Source organism: Coturnix japonica, chromosome Z (assembly GCF_001577835.2).
Source record: "Coturnix japonica isolate 7356 chromosome Z, Coturnix japonica 2.1, whole genome shotgun sequence".
In the NCBI taxonomy this organism is placed as follows: Eukaryota; Metazoa; Chordata; class Aves; order Galliformes; family Phasianidae; genus Coturnix; species Coturnix japonica.
This window is the reverse complement of record NC_029547.1, coordinates 30,795,246-30,817,193: the sequence shown is the minus strand read 5'-3', so window position 1 is coordinate 30,817,193 and position 21,948 is coordinate 30,795,246. Positions and strand designations below refer to the sequence as shown.

The 21,948-nt window shown below is 36.1% G+C and overlaps 1 protein-coding gene across 6 annotated transcripts in view; it reads right to left on the bottom strand.

Moving 5' to 3' along the window:
- The window catches only part of FOCAD (focadhesin), an 87,441-nt gene that overhangs the window by 42,307 nt on the left and 23,186 nt on the right, over positions 1-21,948 (bottom strand). For all 6 annotated transcript variants that reach the window (XM_015849089.2, XM_015849088.2, XM_015849086.2 and 3 more), the window contains 6 exons: positions 20,791-20,987; positions 19,011-19,268; positions 7,525-7,629; positions 6,959-7,060; positions 6,334-6,464; positions 4,554-4,680 (listed from right to left, as the gene is read on the bottom strand). In XM_015849089.2, the coding sequence (XP_015704575.1) occupies positions 4,554-4,680; positions 6,334-6,464; positions 6,959-7,060; positions 7,525-7,629; positions 19,011-19,268; positions 20,791-20,987 (920 nt within the window). The remainder of the gene's footprint in view (positions 1-4,553; positions 4,681-6,333; positions 6,465-6,958; positions 7,061-7,524; positions 7,630-19,010; positions 19,269-20,790; positions 20,988-21,948) is intronic.

Sequence of the window (21,948 nt, the reverse complement as noted above, 5' to 3'; positions counted from 1 at the left end):
AAGTGGGAGGCAGTATTAATAACAGCAATTTCAACCTGCATGGCATGTTTGTTTCCAGAATTTGCTTCCTTTCTTGTAAATATGAATTAATGTAAATTGCATTAAAAACCCGCCAGATAAAAAGACCTAAAAGCCTGTTAAAAATTCACTTGTATACAATAATTCTAGAATTCTCATCAGATAAAGCAGCTCCTCAGTAGGAAAAATAGAGCAATGCAGCAATAAAAATAAAGATGCAGATGCGTATGTTGTCTTCATATATTGCAATTACTTTACTTCACTTTTTACCTTTAAAAGCAAGCTGTCTGGAATTCCAAAAGAATGAAAGTAGAGAAAGCTCCAAAACAAAATGTCCTTACAGAAAGGAAGAACATAAAACTGTAGGAATCCAGAAATAATTTCAGAGAACTGAAACTAAAATAAGCAATAATACAATACTAAGACCTATGCTAAGCAGTCAGTTTTTAAACAGCTGATAACTGAAGAAAAAGGAATCAGAAACAAGAAGATGAAATCATTCTGTGTGAAAATACAGATGTCAGTAAGATCACACTTCCTTCCAAGTGTTACTTAAAATTGTGAAACATGTCTGAAAAATCATGGACCTACTTTTTATTCTATGAACTATGAATTTGGAGTCTTTCCATTTGCATTCCAAGTCCTCAAAAAACATTAGCTTTATCCTTTTAAATCTCACTTTGAAGTTATGTTAGGAACCAGAAAGTCATTTTGCGCCAAGTAGAAGCTGAAATACCCTTAGACACATTTTTGTAATCCTATTATTTCCTTAAAAGGAAAAACTACACAAAAAATATGGGCAATATTAAAAATAAATAAATATATGCATCTGCAAGGCATTCATTCAATGAAGAATTCATTATAAATCAGAAAATCATGCTCTTGAAGGTTTTTCAATTTAAAAAACCTATACATAGATACACAGCAAAGTGACTTCTCATTACAGTTAACAAAATCCAACACTCTGAATATCTTGCAAGATATATGGTGCTTAGACTGGATTTTTTTTTTGTTGTTGTTTCTTTTTTTTTTTTTCCAGATTTGAAAGCACCAGGGAAAACAAATAAATAAATCCATCTGTCAACAACAAGGTAATACTCTACATAGAAAGCATTCTACCTTGCTTATTATTTCAACAAAGAGTAAGAAATACTTCAAAATTGAACACTACTAGACAGGTGTATCCTGGCAGATTAGAATTATAGAATCACAGAATTACCAAGGCTGGAAAAGACCTCCAAGATCATCCAGTCTAACTGTCCACCTATCACCAATATTTCCCACTAAACCATATCCCTCAGTACCACATTTAAATGTTTCTTGAACACCTCCAGGCACAGCAATTCCACTACATCCCTGGGCAGCCCGTTCCCATGCCTGACCATGAACATGAAATCTTNTTTTTTTTTTTTCCAGATTTGAAAGCACCAGGGAAAACAAATAAATAAATCCATCTGTCAACAACAAGGTAATACTCTACATAGAAAGCATTCTACCTTGCTTATTATTTCAACAAAGAGTAAGAAATACTTCAAAATTGAACACTACTAGACAGGTGTATCCTGGCAGATTAGAATTATAGAATCACAGAATCACCAAGGCTGCATAAGACATCCAAGATCATCCAGTCTAACTGTCCACCTATCACCAATATTTCCCACTAAATCATTTCCCTCAGTACCACATTTAAATGTTTCTTGAACACCTCCAAGAATGGTGACTCCATCACTTGCCTGGGCTCCTTGTTCCAGCACCTGACCACTCACAGAGAGAAGTATTTCAAACCTGAATCTTCCCTGGTGCAACTTGCATCCATTCCCTCCAGTCCTATCACGAGTTACATAGAAGAAGCTAACTCCTCCCATGCCACAGTCTCCTTTCAAGGAACTGTAGATAGTGATGAGGTCTGCCCTGAGCTGCCTCTTCTCCAGACTGAGCAATTCCAGCTCCCTCAGTTGCTCCTTCTAAGACCTGTGCTCCAGCTTTACTGCCCTTCTCTGGACACATTTCAGGGCCTCGAGGTCTTTCTTGCATTGAGGGGACCAAAATTGTTAATAGGAGGCGAAAAAGATACCAGAACAGAATTCTCATTCAAGTTCAACATGAATTGGGAAGTGTTCCAGCACAGTAAAAAGTATGTTTAGTTTTACGGATCTGTTCAACAGATCTTCAAATATATAGATTTTTAAAAAATTAAGTATTTGTAGCCAAAATCTGTATGAAATTCAGTTACCTTTGAGGAACTTATTCCCTTTTCACATTCAGCATTTGATATGCAACAGAAAATCTCTTGGCTCTTTTGTCCTAACCATCTATGACTTCTGTGGCTCACAGATAATACTCCAAAAAAAATCAGACTACATCTAGCTTTGCAATTACATCTATGTGTCAAACTCAGTCCATCTAATTTGTTCTCACATGAGATTTCAATTCATTATATTCCTTGCTTATGCTGGTTTATTTTTGATCAATAAAACAAAGAAATATGGAAAAGCCTTTCCCACAAAAAGGCTGGAGAGGGGTTTAAAATAGTATGCTTGGCATTTTCATTCTTGGATATTTCTTGGCTTGTTTACAGTGCTTGACACACAAAAGAAGACAAGACAGTTGTCTTTATATGAAAAAAATCTTAGCTTCTGTCGAAATCATATTGGCAAAATAAATAAAATTGTCCAGAAACAAGAACTGTGTGCATTTTGCCTTTCTGACATACAAGTTGTTGTGTGCCATTCATTAAAGCCCTTTTGCTATACACACACACAAAAAACTAACAACAACAAAATCTGGCTTAGCCTTCCTTATAAGTCATGCAAAAACAGATCTAGTACTCTCACTACAATTTGTGTAGTGTTATTTACTTTGCATAGAGCCTTTACATTTATATGAAATGATTACTGTATTCAACAAATTGTAAAACCATACGTTCAACCAGAAAATTGATGTTACAGCAAGCTTTGTAACAGTACTACTTTTACAAAGAAAGCTTTCTGACACTCTTGGAATTCTGCTCTGACAAGTTACACAATGCGTACAGTTCTGTCATCAACTGTCAGCACCATACGTATGAAAATGCTGTTTTTTATACTTCGGCAGAAGCTGACTAAGAATTAGGTGCTTGCTAAAATTCTGCACCTAAACAGCAACACATGGAAAAACTCAAAGAGATTAAATCCTTTTCCCATGGTTATGTGTTGACACAGTGGCACAGTAAGAAAATAGCACAATAAAATTCTCTACAATTATGTCCTGTCAGGTTTCTGCTCTGTAGATTGGAGTCTAAATAATAAATATGGGATGGACAGCATTGCTTACCCCAAATGATTACCTAGTTTACTGAAAGACAACTCTATGAAAGTTACAGTATCTCATTGCAGCACCTGTTTTCCCAAACAAACTGGCATGAAGTTGGGGAAACAAAGTAGGCACAAGAGGGCCAGTAAAAATTAGAAAAGGAAAGCATTCACTGTCCACAAAGTGTTCCTTTTTTCTGGAGTACATTGAGCTATCTTAGTCTCCCACATCCAATCAGTGTGCAGTGCTTCTCAAATGGTATTTTTTTTCAGTTGGATGTTATGTTTGTCACAGGCCTAGCTCCTGCATCTCTGCAGGAAACAAAGCCTATATATAATCCAGTTGAGGAAAACATCAGTATTGTGAAGGCCTCCATTCTGAGAATCCATATGAGCTCAAGATGTGTTAAACTTTGTACCAAAACTAAACACAGTTGTTACCCTGAGCAAGATGGTTCTTAATACTTTCTGTCTGAAACTTAACTATGTTAAATAACAATGTCTATGGAATGCTAGCCATTTCTATATTGCTCTTGAACTACTGTAATGATTGCACATGTACAGTATGGTAATGGCTGGATTCCTTTACTGGATCAGTTTCACTGTGGTAAACATTGCACTGAGTGAGGAAGCAGATAAACCTAAGATTGTTGTTTGGCATTAAACAAATAATCACGTATTCCTGTAGGGTACTATTAGTTCAGTAACTCAGACACAGCCCACATAGTCCACAGTTTGTCTAAAGCGTGATTCTCAGCACATCTGTGTCACTATATCTACGTAACATGTTCCAATGTTTATCCATCCTCATTACCAGTAATGAATGTATTATTTTAAAATATTAAAAGTGATTTCACTACAAGTGATTTCATACCCTACACCACATGAACTGTGTAAATAAGAGACAAAAGGGCAGATCAGTAAGAAGATATGGCAAATGATTTACACACTTTCCAGCTAATCAAAATTATGTTCCACACAGCTGCTCTCTGTCAAATTTGAAGGAAGAATGCATGAAAGAAATGTTTCTGACACAAACTACCATGCTGACTTAAATTCCAAACCAACCATCTGACCTGCCATAGTGGAAATTCATAGTACAGTCCCCCAGGAAATGTAAATTCATGCTGGGAGAGAAGAATTCTATATAGATGTATATATGAAAAAAATAAATTCAACTGTGGGAGAGAAAACATTATCCACAAACAAAACACGGAAGACACTGATAATTTCATTTGACCTTACCTCAGCCTCACAAAGTGCCTGAAGACCCTGTAAGACAATAGCAGCAGGTGAAGCTTGATCAGGTTTTGTGCATTCATTCAACACCTGGGAAATAGCAGCCAACATATCTGCTCCATGCTGGTATGGCCTAATGGAAAAAACACAAAGATATAGGGCAGTGAAGCAGTATTCATGCATACATACAATTGCACTCTACAAAATAATTTACTAAGTATCAATTATTCAAAAATGACAACTAAAATGGACAAACTAAGAGGCAAAGGAGAAAAAAAAGGATGAAGCAGCAGGAAATTCTAAAGTTGGAGTGACAGAGAACTGGATCAGCAAGCACAGAGTTTGCAATGAAATATGTCACCAAGAAATTAAGCTATGGAAGTCTTTTTATAAGAAAGTTGTGTGTTCTAAAAGATTACACTATCAAGAAGCAGCCAAGAAAATGCTGTTAAAGAGACTATCCTGTGCTTCTTATTTACAGTCTTTTATAGGCATTAACATGTACTGCTGTATATTTTGGAGACAAAAGACTGGCCTGATACAAGAATATTCCCTTTACATTAGCTAGAAACCTTTTTTTCAAATACATTTTTTGCTGCAGCTATTTATTTCTCTTTCTATGACCACATGGCCACTTATTTGTTTTCAAGTCTTACAGCACCCACTCAGATTCTCATGGCAAAAAAAGTCGACTGCTGATTCTGCAGATCCTCTCACTGATTCTGTAGGAGCTTTGGGTAAAAAGCATCTGCTGAAGTGATTTATATGCATAGAATGTTCAAGCTCTCTCTACTAGTTCCCACTTTCTTTCAAATTATTTCTAAATGCATGAAGAACAGTGCTTTATACCTGAAGAGCATTCACTTGGCAAAGAAAATATTTCAGCTGCACTGAAATTCCTCTCATGATGTTCACTTGTTTTCATTTTCATTTCTTTACTGTTTCTTGAAAAAAGCCATTTGACAAAATTAAATAGTTAACAATCCCTGTCCTCATTTTGAATCTTTCCAGCTGTTAGTAATTTTTACTTTCCTGAAGGTCGAAGTGTAAACCAAAGGATGGGTGGACAAGGAGAAAAGATGGTAATGAGCACACAAAAATGGAAGTAATTCATAAGATGTTTAAAAACAATCTTTTTGGCTGTCAGTGCTCCATCCCTGGAGGCATTCAAGGCCAGGCTGGATGTGGCTCTGGGCAGCCTGGTCTAGAGGCTGGCAACCTTGTCCATGGCAAAGGGGTTGAAACAAAATGATCTTCGAGGACCTTTTGAACTGAAGCCATTCGGTGACTTTGTGATTTGTTACTGTGTTAGAGAGCCTGTATTAGATCTGAATAAAGGCCCATAATTTGTGTGTGACAAAAAAAAGTTCTTTCAGAAAAGTATCTAGTTTTTCTTTGATCAAAAGACTTTTGATCAAAAGTTTTCTAGAAAAGTTTTTCTAGATCAAAAGTCTTAGATATTTCTTCCAATGGTGCACTTTTTTAAAATTTGGAGTTGGTATGCTTTAGGTTTCTGTTCTGCATCAGTGCAGGACCCTTGTTTTGTTTATAATGAAGACAGGTCTTTTCCACTAACTTTAAAATTACTTAAACATCCTTTTAAATCCAGTGTGTAAGTAGTTGAGATTAACAATGTCTGAGTCAGTATCTTGCACAACTGGAAAATTACTAGCCATAATATTAGTCACAATTAGCAAAACAGACTAGCTAGAAATAATTATGCAGCTTATATGAAAAAGTTTTTCCGTACAAAGGCATAAGAATGACAACAAACTCTTCTACTTACCTCTGTTTACAGATATCCCTTATACAGGCAGCTTTAGCAATCACTTTTTCCCACTGAGCATCCTTGTCAACAGACAAAGAAGGTACATCAGATGTTGCCAAGAACTTCTGTAATTCTGGGTAAATTCGATCCTAGAAGTAATTTATTATAAAAATTATCGTGATGACAAGATTTTGATGGCTACCAGTTTTACATGACTTCTAAATTCTACATTTATTGCATATCATACTTTGCTTTTCTTAACCAGAGTTCAATGCTGCACTGGGATCTGAGTAACTTTTGCAGACTGTATCTTAATTGTTACTTCATAAACAAAGAAGCAAGTTGCTGCCTTTTTATTAAGGCCATGTTCTTACCATATGTTAAGTGAAACAGAAACCTATCTCTGAAAAACTGTATTTTTCCTCTAGTTGAAATGAAAAGCAGCTTTTCCAAAAGAGGTATTACTGAAATATTTCACTAAAACATAATCAGTAAAGATTTTCACCACTTTCACCACTTAACCTATATTGCTGAAAATGAGATGTTAGAAACAATGCTCCGAAACAGATTTCTTTTCCTGGTTAGAAGAAATGAAGTTTACAAATTGCTGTTGTACTCAGAGACACCACAAGAATTTTCTAACCTGTCTTTCCCACAGAGATGTCATCAGACGCAAAGTAATAGCTCTAAGCTTCGGTGTGCTCCCCAGCATGTGTATGGTTCGTAAAATCTGAGGTACACAAACCTGAAAGAGATTTTGTTAACCAAAAGTTACTATTACTTTACTATTTTTCTTTTTTTTTAATTCTTTTTCTATTTTTTTTTTTTTTAATGACCAAGAAGGTGCACAAATGTACAAATTGTTACTTGGACCAAGTATCACAGTTCTGTAACTGTCCAACAGCAATGTCAGAAGCTGGAACCCACTGAATCCAAGAACATCTTTTTAGCTTATCTAAAAACAATAATGATATGCTACAGACAAGAAAGCATAAAGTACATTTCACCTTACTCAAATGCCATATTCCAGCCAAAATATTACAGTGTTAGGCTTATACTTGCATGTCAATTATTATTTTAAGCAAGCTGTGAGTCTAAATCACATCCTTTCCCCCCCCCCCCCCCCCCCCCCCCCCCTTATTTTTTTGGTAAATACATGACTACTTATTGACACAGTTTATATCTTACTAAAAGAACTTTCATTCTGACCTTGTGTACACCAAGTGAAGGCAAAGTATACAATATATCCCTGTAAAGTGCAGGCTCCAAAGGTCTTCCCAGTATGAATATCAGAACTGGGATAAGACTTGGGACCTACAATAAAACAAAAGAATATAACTTCAGAATTAAGTTGCTGACTTGGTAAGTATCTTACATACAATACATTGATTTTGTGAGACAATATTAAGAACTCTCACTTTTCTGCATTATTTTGTATAAAAATAATAAAAACAAAGGTAAATTTCCAAGGTTAATTTTTTGTTTCTTGAAACTTGTTTCTTCTATGTAATCATCTCAGAAGCAAGCTGTTATGAATGTTCAGCTAAAACTAACACAATAATCTAGAATGCTAATGACTGTCTCATATTTGCAAGAAAATCAGGTAAAAATGAATGCTGTTGTGATCTGGATCTAAGTATGTACAATGGTCTTTAACCACAGATCCAGAGGAATATTTTTAAAGGCTCTCACAATCAGCAAATAGTAATTGGCTCAAAGTTGGAGATGGGAATTGATATTACAGAAATATTAGTAATACCTGTAAGCTCTAACTTATCAATTTGTTACATGAATATTCTTAATATTAATATAAACTGCTACAGGAATCCCTTAATCACCATGCAATATTATTTAAACATATCATATCACAAACAAATAAATGCTGCATGTTTTGTTACAGCATATACTGTAGTGATGCCATACAGTGTTCTCTTTTGGAAGTGGAATGATAATTTACCACAAAAAAGTGTATGAAGAATTGTTTCCATATGGGAAATTCATACTCAACAGAAGACCTAGCTACTTTAAACTGCACATTTACAGCTATTCATACGTCCTCTACTTCTTGAATTTGAGAGCATTAATAGCAAGAAGTTTCCTATTTCCTCTTAAATTTCCGCAGTAAATCCATCTTCATATAAAACTTCCATTACAGGCACTGAAAGGAATATTACATGGAAAATCATATACATTAAAATATTCATATACCAAGCCATTGGAAAAAACTACTCTGATTGGATAAGCGCCTGTATGCACAGTTAAGGAGTGTTTGTGGAATACTTTGTTGACATGTAAAGGTGGATGGGAAAGTTGTAAGGGCAGATGGGAAAGCCAAAAGAGGTAAATTGTGAATGTATAGAAATTACATGAAAACCTGTACGAAATGAATTGGATCATTCGCTTCTGAGTCTGTGTTTACTTCAATTGTTTTCTGTCCTTTCAAAGGAATTCTGATGATGCTACTATTTATCCCTCAAACCTCTCCTAATGGAATGTAATTTACTTAACTTTTCTAATATATGTTAAGGAGGTGCCACAGAGATTTCCCTAGAGTGATAAAGAAGGGAAGTGTTTATTTATCATAGAGCACAAATCTCCTTTTATTTAGGCCAGAGTTTTTAGTATTTTCACTCCTGCATGGTCATTTTTTCTCCTCTTCTGGAGATTCATATCACTACATTGTAAAATTAAATCTACCCATTTATTTTACTTTTTTCCACTTCATTTCATGGATGCTTAAAAGCAATTACATGGCACTGGTTCACATTCTGCTTCTATGCAATGGCAATTATTTTATCTAAAGGTAAAATTTATCATTGTACAAAGGTCCATCTCAGTTCACAGAAATCAGTAAACTGACTGAGCAAGAATAATAAAATAGAAATCAAATAGCTCTGGGAGTTTGCCTGTTTCTCTCTGTTACTACCAGTTTCAAATAGTAGACCAGAAAAATATCATTCGTCCTACAAAACAGGACCACCTTTGTAATAAGTGAGAAATCCAAATCTGTGCTTTCACAGATTTGAAAGTCTTGTTCTGGATCTGTATTTAATAACTAAGGAATTAAATACAATATATTATTTATTCAAGTTTTCCAAATACCACTTGTCATATCCAGATAAAATGAATTCCTTTATTTACCCCGAGATCTCACAACACTTCTGATTAACGGACCATCTCTCTCATTCTCCCTATTTCCCATGGTTATCTACCATTTGTAGAAGTAGCCCTGCTTTTCCTTTAGACAAAAAGAACTGAAGGCAGCCAAGGCAGTTTTCTGGCTTTTGAAAAAGTTAAATTTTTTACTTTCTTTTTATTTTTTTTTAAAAAAAAAAACACTTAGAAACAGACCAGCTGAAGAAAGCAAAATAGAAATAAAGTAGCAGAGATACAGATGAATTTGTCCAGCTAAAACTTCACAATAAGTACAAATACTTCACAAGAACAACATTCAGTCCTCTGATGAAACACACATACTGCCTAATTTTTCTAAATAAAACCTGAAGAAGCAAGGCTTTGTTTACATGAACTAAAAGCTTTTACACATAGGAAATGTAATTTGCTAGTGGGTTAATCAAGTTTTGTTCTAGACATCACAACATTGTGATGTGTAGAACAACAGATTTATGGAAACACTAGATTGTGAATCTGCACAGATGCTTTTATAAGAATTTTGGTTGGAACTGTATGTTTCAAAATCCAATGTATTCTGAAATACTTAAATTAATTTTCAGCATTTCTTAGATAATTGAGTGAAGAATACTTATCTCCCCTTGTCTATCTTATTTTACATACCAATATACAAGATGGTATCAGAGAATAGCATCTCTGAATATGCACAACTGTAAGAGATAATTCACCTTTTTAGCTCAAGCAACCCTCTCTTATTTCCAGTAGGGTTCTTTATTTTTGTTTACTTGCCCTGAAACCTAAACCTATAAAAAACATCTTTATTACTTTATTGTTAATGGTAAAACAGATGGCCCCAGGAAACCCTGTCATCCAAAGGATGTGGTTTTATACTGTGCTTTGCAGTAGTTTGCCTCAACATAAATATTCCTAGCCAGCATTCTTAACCAACATTCTCCTGGTTAACTTAACCTTGCCTCAGCAGACCACAACAGCCAAAAGCATTTGTAGACACAGAAAAATTAGTTTCTAAACTACCATTAACATCAAATATTATTATTATTATTAACATCAATAACACCAGCTTCCAAACAATTGAAGGCAGATGATGAGACAGATACCATTTTTTCTATTTAAGTGACCATACACCTAATTTTCACCTGAGCAGCTGCTGGCATTTTTGCAAGTTTATCTGAAACCAATTTGCCTTTCTCTGACCCTCCCCCCCAAAAAACAACAACAACAACAAACAAACAAAACTCTCATTTAGAATGAACAATTCAATAGAAATAAGGGTAAAGGTACAAAGAGAAGTAACAAACTTCTGAGAGTAACACACTCCCTGAGAAGAATATCTTATGGTTCTTTGATTCTCTCACATGACAAGTAAATATTATCTAAATCCCTAATACATTTCAGATCTATTACACTAGTTTGTACTACAGAAATCAAAGGAGTCTCTTCACACTAAACCCTTTAGAACATCATTTCAGAACAGTGAATTGCAGGGGGGTGAGGACTTAGTTCTTATCTTTTCCAGAATTCTCCAAACTATCATTTCTTCTCTGTTCATAGTAAGCCTGTTATCTTTTCACTGAATTTCATTCACGATACATCTCAACAGCTAATTCAGGCACAAGTACTAATTGGAAGCCTTCTGTCCACAGTCTCTGGAGACCTATCCTGTATTTATACTCCTACATGTGCCTTTATCTGAATATTCTTCCTAGTTTAAATGCCTCTGAAAAGCCCAGTCATTTTCAAGATGGTTACAGCGCTTAATAAATCCTACATCATTGGCAGTTTTTTGTTATGACAGTATTTTTAGAAATATAACGGTGCGGGAATTAATTCACTCCAAGTCCACAGCACACAGCACTGCTCAATTAATTCTAGCCCCAGTCAAAATCCAGTAAGGTTTGCCTTGATACTGACAAACAGAAAACTAAACCTTCATTCAAAACAGAATTTAGTTAACTGCCTTCTATTCGCCTTCCACTTCCAAAGTAATCACTTGTTTAGCTGCGTTTCCTCACCTGGCTGATGCCAAAAGGGCAGCAGCACTGCCTAAGAGAAAAGAATGTTCACTAATACACAGGGAAAAAGTTAAAATTGCCTAACAGATTAGATCAACTACCTAATGATTAGAACACAAAGACCTGAAAGTCAAACACTCAGTGTCCTCAAGTCAAGAGTCCACTGGGGCTAAATCAAATCTTATAAAAAGAGAAATTTGCACAGAAGCCAAATAATGAAAGATTAAAAATAAAATAACATTGAAGCTAGGAAGCCTGGTAGAATTAAGTGCATTTACTTTTGGGCACCTGTTGTAACTTTAGCATTAAGGAAAAAATAATTAGTCCACTGACTTACTGTTACTTAAATCTTTGGTAAAACCCTGCTGATGCGCAAATGGTGAACATTCCATAATCCATGTGGGGCAACCAGTAACACTAAAGGCAGAAACCTCCACCACTATTTTAAATCTCCGAATTATTAGAGAGGTCACTGCATGCTCTTTCACAGAAGTACATTCTTTCACACTGCTTTTAGCACAATGTTTGAATAGGGAAGAAAAGTCTTCGGAAAACATTACACAGAACATCTGGCATGCATCATTATGGCTGGAATACACTAAACTCCAAGAATTAGAGCTTTGTTGTTCCTTTAAGCCATATTCATCTCTGATTAATTCTGTCGGTGGTTTGTGCCATGCTGTGCAAAGGCTATATCAGTAATAAAGCTGTCAGATGTCATTACAATGCATAAACTCCTTACCTAAGTTCTGTCCTATCATCCTCTCACCACTACTGAGAGAAGCAGGTTTTTACCCTGCTCCATTGCATCTTTAGTTAGCTCTCTACTCAGTCTATTTCCTGCAGTTTTCTCAGCAGCAGCAGGAGTCTATGCACATGGCAATCAGAAATAATATTCTTAATTTTACTTAAAAAGCATTTAAAGTCAGTCTGATCAAGCCTATCCGTCCCCAGCTGTGACAAGAACTTCAAGTCCTGTGTTCACATTAACTTTCTAGTTAAGAAATACATTCCACGCTCAGTTCAATACACAGAATTCTCAGGGAATGATTAAACGCTTAAAGCTAAAAAGACCAGATACATATTCCATTTAATGCTTTGCCCTTCAAGTGTGCTCCTTCTGAAGCTGATGTTCAGATTATAAGATCAGGAGAAAAACAAAATGTTCTGGTACAGCAAAATTGTTCCTCCCTCCCACATGCAATGGATAAACAATGCTGGGTCTACTCTCAGTGCTATATTTATACTAAATCTTCATCAAAAGCTTAATAGCTCCAAAAAGCCAGTACAACAATTTGCTAGCTCTCAGCACGTAGGAAACAGCTGCGGAGGCAGAGAGGCATGATGCCTGTCTGCAGTGCCTCCTGTACTTACCACTCTTGGAGGATGCAGCTGTTAGGTCAAGCCTTTCATTAGCAATCTGACAATGGGTTTCAAGACTCCGGGGTTTGTTATTAATAATAATGTAAATCTCAAAAATCATGCCTACATATGCCAACAGCCCCTTTCTTCACTCACTTACATATGAGACAAAATACTCTTATTTATTAATAGGACCAGTGACTGTCTGGTACTACAAATACACTCCAGAAAATAGTAAACAATTCTCTGTCCAAGACTCCTCAAACATATCAGTAATGCTGTCTCCATTTTATATGCTAAGCACAGAGTATCACTTAACTCATGCCACACATGTTTTGGTTTAACACCTATCTTGGAGTATCTCTTTTGAGTCAATTTTAACATTAAGAGATCATTGCAGGGAACTCAGAAAAAGAGAACCAAAAAGGCACAAATAATGTCACTGCAAAGTATTCCATGTTTTATTTCTGGAACACGTAGGGCTGAACTTTAACAAGGAGGTAATACCAGTTGAGTTCTCCAGCAGGCAAGACAAGTGTAGTGACCAGGTTTTCAGCAGCATTCAGCATACTGGAATTTCTTGCTCCAAGGCACAAGACAAAAGTATTAAATAATACACACACCTGAAAAACTGGCTCATTCATTTCAGTGCACAATCGAAGACAGATTTTTCCACAATAAAGGCTGTAAAAATATCCTCCTCAAAAAAACAGAAGCACTTTTTAAGAAGACATGTGCTAGGTTTTTAAACACTAGGTGTACTCCACCTGGATCTTAATCAATCAGCTTTGACAATGAAGAATCTGTCTATGAGATCAGACTACAACATGATAATTCCCTAACAGCTACTGTCTGAAGATGACATAACATTTCATTTACCTTTTGCAATCTTAAATCTGAGGTCTGTTAGTCCTAGTTATTTTTTATCATGAATAAAAAATGTGGAATTCATAGTGTATCTGTATTTACTTGATTAGGCCTTTTTTCCATTTCTTAAAGTGGATGCTCAAGTGTTAATACCAAATGAACAGAGTCAAGTTAATAAAGGTGGCTGTTTAACTCCGATTAATAGTGTATCTCTTTATTTAACTTCTCACCTCTGACTCTCCTGCTACTCAAAAAGGCGGAATTACTGTGCTTCATGTTACCTTTCACAGAATCCCTTGGCAAGTGCCTAAGAAAAGGAAAACTCAAGATTCTTCACTATTTAGTTATGATTAGCTTTCCTCTTACGATAAAAGCATTCTAAGCACTCTTTTACCACTTACTTTCCCCATTTCTTATAAACCATCATTTATTTATATGGAGTGGAATAAAACAGAAACAAACTCAGCAGTTCCTGAAGTACTCTTTCACCATGTATTGACTCTTGTCACCATACAGTCCTTGAAGTTTCCCTTATCAGAATATCTGTTATTCCTCCTGTACATGAGTTTAATTGCTTTCTCCCATTACATTAAATACTTCAACTGTGAGAAAAAGAAAATCCTTCCTGCCTTAGGATACTGCTAAACCTACAAGAAACAACATAACCTTTCATCGCAGCATAGTATAGCAGTAATTCTGTGGACTAACTGAGCAAAAACAGAACTAAAGTAATTTTGTCACAGTCATGAGAGATACCAGGTAACCCCTACATTCAACAAAGCCAGACCATAGGTCCCACTTTCAAAAGCATTAAGATCCTTTAGAACTATACATATATATATTTATATATTTAGAATGTGGTCTTGCAGCAGATAGTGCTAACTCCAGAACATGCAGAAGAGAAACAGCAAAGTATTCTTCTCTGATTTTCCAAATCTTTCCCAGCAGAATAGCAGCTATATTACTAATTATGATGGTTGCTCCACATAATACTACTAAAAAAAACCACATCTGAATACTTAACATATTTTTTCAGTAAAGAATGTAGAAGTCCAGAGCTTGCCACTTGCAGACACTGATAGCAAGTGAAATACGATTTGCTTAGAGGAAATCAACAAATGATGGCTTAAGTTCTGCATTTTAAACAATTTCTAATTCACACAGTCTTCTGCTGATCATTAAGGAAACAAAATATAATGAAGTTTCCATTTTGCTGTATAATTGTACCTGGACAGAAACTTTTTTTTTTTTTTTTCAGTATCAGGAAGGACTTTTTCACCACAATGAAAGGCTTCCTATTTCTGATGTAAACAGATCACCATATGTCAAGAGAATCACAGAATCCTAAGAGTTGGAGAACACCTTTAAAGGTCATCCAGCCCAACCCCCCTGCAATGAACAGGGACATCCACAGCTCAGTCAGGTTGCTCGGAGCCTGGTCCATCCTGGCCTTGACTACCTCCAGGGACAAGGCATCCACTATCTCACTGGGCATCCTATTCCAGTACCTTTCAAGTTCTTTTCAGCAGGCCTGCATTCTACTCTTACATCCCCTCACTTGTACTGATTGTGGGGGTTGCCACCACCCACGTGGCAAGACCTTGTGCTTGGATTTGTTGAATCCCATGAAGTTCCACTGCTTGAGCCTGTCTAGGTCACTCTGAATGGCTGAGGTGAAAGAACACTAAGACCTCATTGCTCCCTGAAGTGACCTGAAAGAAGGTAGCAGAAAGGAGGGCATCAGTCTCTTTTCTTGGATGGAAAGTGATAAAATGTGAGGAAACAGTCTCAAGTGGTATCAGGGGAAGTTCAGAGATTGGATATTAGGAAAATATTCACAGAGAAGGTTGTCAAGCTCTAGAACAGGCTGCTCAGGGAAGCAGTGGAGCACCCATCCCTGGAGATATTTAACAGATGTATGGATATGGCATTAAGGAACATGGTTTAGTGATGGGACTTGGTAGAGGTCAAGTTCATGGTTGGACTCAATATGAAGTTTTCTTCCCAACCTAAATGATTCTGTGTTCCTGTTCTATACTGGAGAGAGTACAGTGAAAGGCCACAAACATGATCAAGAGACTTGAATATCTCCCCCACACAGAAAGGCTGAGAAAGCTTGAACCAATAGTAGCCTAGGGCTGAAAGGAGGCTACATCAATGTATACGAATTCCTGAAAGGAGGATGCAATGAAAATGTAACTTCGTCTATTTTAATGGTGTCCAATGACAGGACAAGAAGCAATAGGCACAAACTGAAACACCAATGGCTCTTTCTGAACATCAAGAAACATTTTTTTTCCACTATGAAGCTGACTGAGCACTGATACAGGTTGCCTAGAAAAGCTGAGAAAGATTCCATCCATTTGAATATTCAAACGACATACTGACACAGCCCCGAGGATTTTACATCTGCACTTTTACAGAAAGAATCCATCCCTGTGAAAGAAAGTAGCAATCATTATAAGAAAGAATCATGAAACGGATTAAGAAAGAAAGGGAAAAACATCCTGGGGGGGTGGGAGAGAAAAGGAAAAAGACAACTTGATTTAGCATATTTCTGCCTGGGACCTTGAGGAGTCAGTTCTAACTCACAGCAAGCTTATTATATCCGCTTACTTCAGACCTCAATCCCAGGGCATCTCTTCCATGCATAAGCCAAGGAGTGTACCAAGCACAATGAAATGAATATTTCAAAAATAAAACTAAGAGCTAGGTCCCATTCCTGTTTTGAATTGTACGCATTAACTATGCAGTCATGCAGGTTTCTTGAAGAGTTCAGCAAATATCAAAGTTGAGATTCAGGCTTTGTACAACAGTATTTTGAATCTGCAGCCATCTTTATATTCATTAAGATGAAATACTACCTTGATAGCATTGGTTTTATAACAGCAGAATGCACAGGGCAAAACAGGAACTCCAAAACACAATAAAATGAAGGAAGTTACACATCTCCCTAATTAATTCACATACAACATGAGTATTCTAAAACACTAGATGAGCCAGCCAGTAACCCTTCCCAATATAACTGATGGCTACTTGTGATTGGAAGTGTCACAACTATGTTAAGAGTTACTAGTACTCAATTTTAACTTTACCTCTTGCTAGTATGCTGCATCCATTGTTTACTTTCAAACCAAAAAGAAAAGTCAATGCTATAACTACAGACACTACAACAAAACATTTTAAAATACCACATAAACCTTCCTTTTTGAATTAGTCCCTTCAAATGATTGTGTCTGCTTCTCCAAGCTCTAGTGGGAAATGTGGTGAGTTAAATATATTTGGAGGTGACTCACTTCTTGGAAACCCAGCTACACTGCAGGACAATACATCCACAGGCTTTTAGATGGTTTAGCTAGGATTTAAATACAATTTATTTATTTTTTTCTCCCCACCACAGTGGTGATCTTACAGCTCATGTAAATAAATACATTCCACACATTCTTCTATACCTACATAATGCTCACAGTTCTGATGAGTAATTCCACAGCAAATGGCTACAATTTTTTTCCAGACTGAAAAACGGACCTTTTCATCTGTTAGTATGTGTCTGAATAGGAATCAAAATTACTTTTCACATAGGATCAATCAAAAATAGACATATATACATATAAGATTTTCAGTCTTTAAAGTTACTGAATCTCAAGGCTCATGATGCAAAAGGCTATTTAATAACTTGTAAGCCCTGAAATAAGATAATTAACACCTACCAAAATTAATTGCAATAAAAAAGTACAATTGAGTTCAAAGCTATAAATTTGATATAAGTTAAAAAATGCAAAAAAAGTTCAATCAATGGTAGGAAAAAAATGAAGAAATCACATGCATCCTAATCAGTTTTGATCCTGCTGCATATGAAATAGACCCACACAAGAAAACAAAGGAGAGCTTGACAGAGAATTTACAAGACATATACAAGGAAGTTATATATGAGCAATCAAAAGAATATGAAGCTGGCATCAAGTTAAATAACATCTTCAGCTTAGGAATTACACATATCTCCAAAAGCACTGTATAGTGACTCTGTATTAGTGCAGCATTTCAGTACATGTTCAGTAGCATCCCAGACCTGCAGTTCTTGGTACCCTAAAGGTACTAAGTGCATATTCACTTTTTATTACTTCTGTGCTACGGAGTGTGACAGCTATTTAAAAAAGAAAGCAAGTGGGAAACTTAAGCAAATAAAACTTGTCCTTATGGTATATCTGGCACTCAAAACAACACTTCTCTCTTGCCAGCATTTTTTCCATTTTACAAGATGATTATTTTTGTACAGTGATTCCTGATCTACCTATTTATCTCCACTAGAAAGCAATATATCTGCACTTACCTAAGAGATGAAGAAACATAAAAGTATACATCATAAACCTGACTTAGATTCACTAATGAATCAGACAAAACAGTACAGACTATGGAGATATTTTTAAGAAGTAATACAACAGACATCACAAGTGACTTGGTGGTCCTCCAGTAACTTCAATAGGATGAAGATCCTTCCAAAGCCAGAAATGGTTTAGTAGCCTTTTTCCAACTTACTGGTGTTTTATTGCATCCTTATCAGTTAATTTCACTAAATAAAGCAGTTTTTTTTCCTAACCCTGAAAACAGGAAAACACCCTAACACAGAGGCATAACGCACATGTTACTGTACACAACAAAAAATACTACAAGCTGAAAAGCCAGAGACGAGGAGCGTTCTAGTGAGCTGCATGTGTCAAGTACATGGGTGCGAACATACGTGTATGTACACGTGCATATATTAATGCTTGGGTGAAGATACACATGTATACATGCATGTGTTGCCAGGGTAGTCCAGCCAGCTGTTTATATGTGCATGCACACAGTTGTGTGTGCTTGCTTGTAAGGCAGTCTGTACCAGCAACTGTAACAGAGCTGCAGCCACAGGGGCTTTTAAGTCTAGATGCCAGCAACTGGGGAGATGGATCCAGAAGTCAGCTAGTGTGTGCCTGAGAGTCTGAGCCCAGCTGCTGGAAACAGCCACACTACACAAATGTATACAATGTGTATGTATACAGCCAATGTGCTCAGCAGGAAAAGAGCAAAATTCAGCCACTAGTGCTGATAGTGTTCATGAGAGTGCACTGTGTGTCTGCATTATATACATACAGACACAGACACATGATGTACATGTGCTCTGTGTGCATGTACCTACAGGGAGAGCACGCTTAGTCTCATGGCCAATTGAACCTGATAGCAGGAAACTGTGGCAGACATGCCCCTCTTGAGGTGGGGAATCCACTGCAGTTCCTGTAAGAAAAAGTAGTAACACTAAGTTTTCACCTGAGAACAGTCAGCTTTGGCTACCTCCATAGCAGTCTGCAGTACATCACGAAGACTGTCTCCCTTTTCTTGGATCAGTAGATAAGCCAGCAGAAGAAAAATATGGGTAGGGACTTGAGTTGTAACAGGCAGCAGTGACCTCACTGAAGATAACCAGTCAGTAACTGCATACTTTTCTTTCATGAGCTCTAAAATCTTCCAAGTAGTGTACAGTGAACAATAAGAGCTGGTTATCGGGAACAGGAGTTTACAGGATGTCTGAAACAAAATGAAACATACAAACAGTTTTCAAATGAACAAGTAAAACATCGTGAAAGAAAAAAGAAGTAGCTTATTCAGTTGTATCATCTGAAATGAATCTTAAACTGAGGATCCCAATACAATAAATGTAATAAATAACACATTTCATTACAACCCTTTACATTAATTCTTAAGTTTAGGATGACTGAATGTTTTCTACTCAGGAACTTCTGCTTTATTTGTAATCCATCACTCCTATTTCTGTAGGTGACTGCAGTGCTGTGTCCTCAAGAAAACATATACAGTGAAACTGGGAGTACATTAGAAGCTTATGTACATCACACAAATATATAAATATTTTAAGGAAATATCTTTTCATAGCACTAAAGAAAAACATATTCTATGTTACTCTACAGTTAGTTTTGCTGTAAATGTCTCATTTCTTGGAATTCATGTTCCACAGTTGTCATTATGGTAGGTAAAGTTTAGAAGCAGAAAAGCAGCAAAACACAAGTGAGAAATTCTCCTGACTTAGCCCATTTCATTTACTTATATGTATATATAAAGACATATATATACACACACTACAAGAGTTAAAAAAGGCTATTTCTATAGATATGTATATATGTATGTTATATATTAAACTGCATATACAAAATGATAAATATTAAGCTCCTACAAATTAATTTATATTAATTATATATATTTAATGCATGTGTTAGGAGTTCTTCATTAAAAGAAACCCAACACAAAGCACCTTTTTCCTTTTAATTCTGCTTCCTTAGAAAACACAAAGTTTTCAGAAATCTCAGTTATTATCAATACAGTAACTGGCATGTAGTAATTAGATAAAGAACACTTATTTTAAAAGCAAGTATTAAAGTATTTGAAAAGCAGTCTCCAAATTTAAGTTAGAAATTCTAATTCAGACCTCAGTGGGTCAGGCCCACAAATCTTTAAATTATCAGGGAAAAGAAGATCCTGAGTGGCAACCACAGTTCTCTGTAATACTGCAGAGCTCCGTTTTAAGGATGCTTTTCTTTAGTAATGGGAAGTATAATGCCTCTACACCTTGGATAGCTTTGTAAATTAGCATTTAATTTAAAGATAAATTAATACATTTCTTGGGCACTACAATTACTGCATTTGAAAAACAGGTAGGGGTAAATAGATGGAGAACTATAGTACACATTAAAAAAAGCCAGAATATCTAGCCAGTAAGAAAGAATAAGCAGAATAAACAAAATAAGTGTACATAATGTGGTTTTCTACTAATTCCTGTTACTTAATATTTCAGGTGAATTCTTCGTATGGTCTCTAAAAGAAAAGAAAGAAGTCATCCAGTTATACTATTAGTCTAATGTTATGCAAAATACACAATGTAGAGAATTTCCATAAAATATTACATTAACCAACTTGTAGATACAAAGTATTTCTCAGTCAGCTAGGTATAATGCTGCAGAATGTTAAATACACTCCTGTAAGTACCACAAAATATAAAAAAATGAAAAACAACAACAAAAGAAACTCAGAACATTACCAATTCCTTTTTATTCCTCCCATTTTCCTCCTTTAATATTTCCAAAAGATCTGTAGCCAGTTGCTGCCTAGTAGTTCCAGAATCATCCTCCTGTAAGCAGTCTCCAACTGATGAAGAAGATACGATTTGTAGCAGAGGCATCACCAAAACAAGGGCCGTGGGTGAAACGTTTTCTGAAGAGGAAAGGAGCTTGTAGGCTATTAAAGAAAACGGGGACAAAGAGATAATTAGCTTGGGAAAAAGAAACTAGGGCCATTTGTATTTTTGCATGATGCAAACATTTCTAGGAGACAGGCTGGTCAAAGAAAGTAGCAGTTTCAAGAATTATACAGTGCATAGTAATGCTGCCCATTTATTTCCATGCAAACTACAACAGATAGAAAGAGCACAATAACACTACTTGATACAGAAAATCCTCAGCTACAAAACTATTTTTGAATGTAGTAACCACTGTTGGCTCTGCATTTTCACCAGCAGTGAGCAAGAGCCCGCATGCCATGCTCATACAAATCTGCACCAGCACAGGTGACCTGCAGTTGCTGTCACCACTGTTGAAAGTCACCACCCACTGCCTCATTGTGGTCACACCCATGGTTTGGTGTCCATAAACATCGAGCAAGCACTGATGGATGTCAACAGACACCATTTCTTCTGCATGGAAAAATTCAGTTCCACCCCTTTCCTCCATACACAGCTTCCATGTCAGATGCTATTTTGTTCAGACTGCCCCTCTGTCACATAGCAACAAAATGTAATGGAATATTGTTAGGAAGGTTCAGTCACTACTGCCACACAACCAACATCCACTACTGGTGTTGTGGGCCAATGTAACAATAGAGGAAGCACTTTTGGAGAATCCCTTTTATTTTCAGTAGAACATTCTACTTAGGGACCCATACTCTTCTGTTTTATAGTAAAGAACTTGATGGCTGCACAAAACTCAGTCATGGAAGGTGGTGCAGTCCCTCATTTCTACTGTAATAACTCAATCAAAACTGTTAGTCAAAAGTGCATACAAACATTAAGAAGACTACCAATCCTACTGTCTTATAATCTATCAAAATAAACCATTCAGAATGTGTATTAATCTCCACTGAGAATATTCTCATATTGACTTAAAAATGAAACAAGTAGGCTTCAATATAAAGGGACAGAATA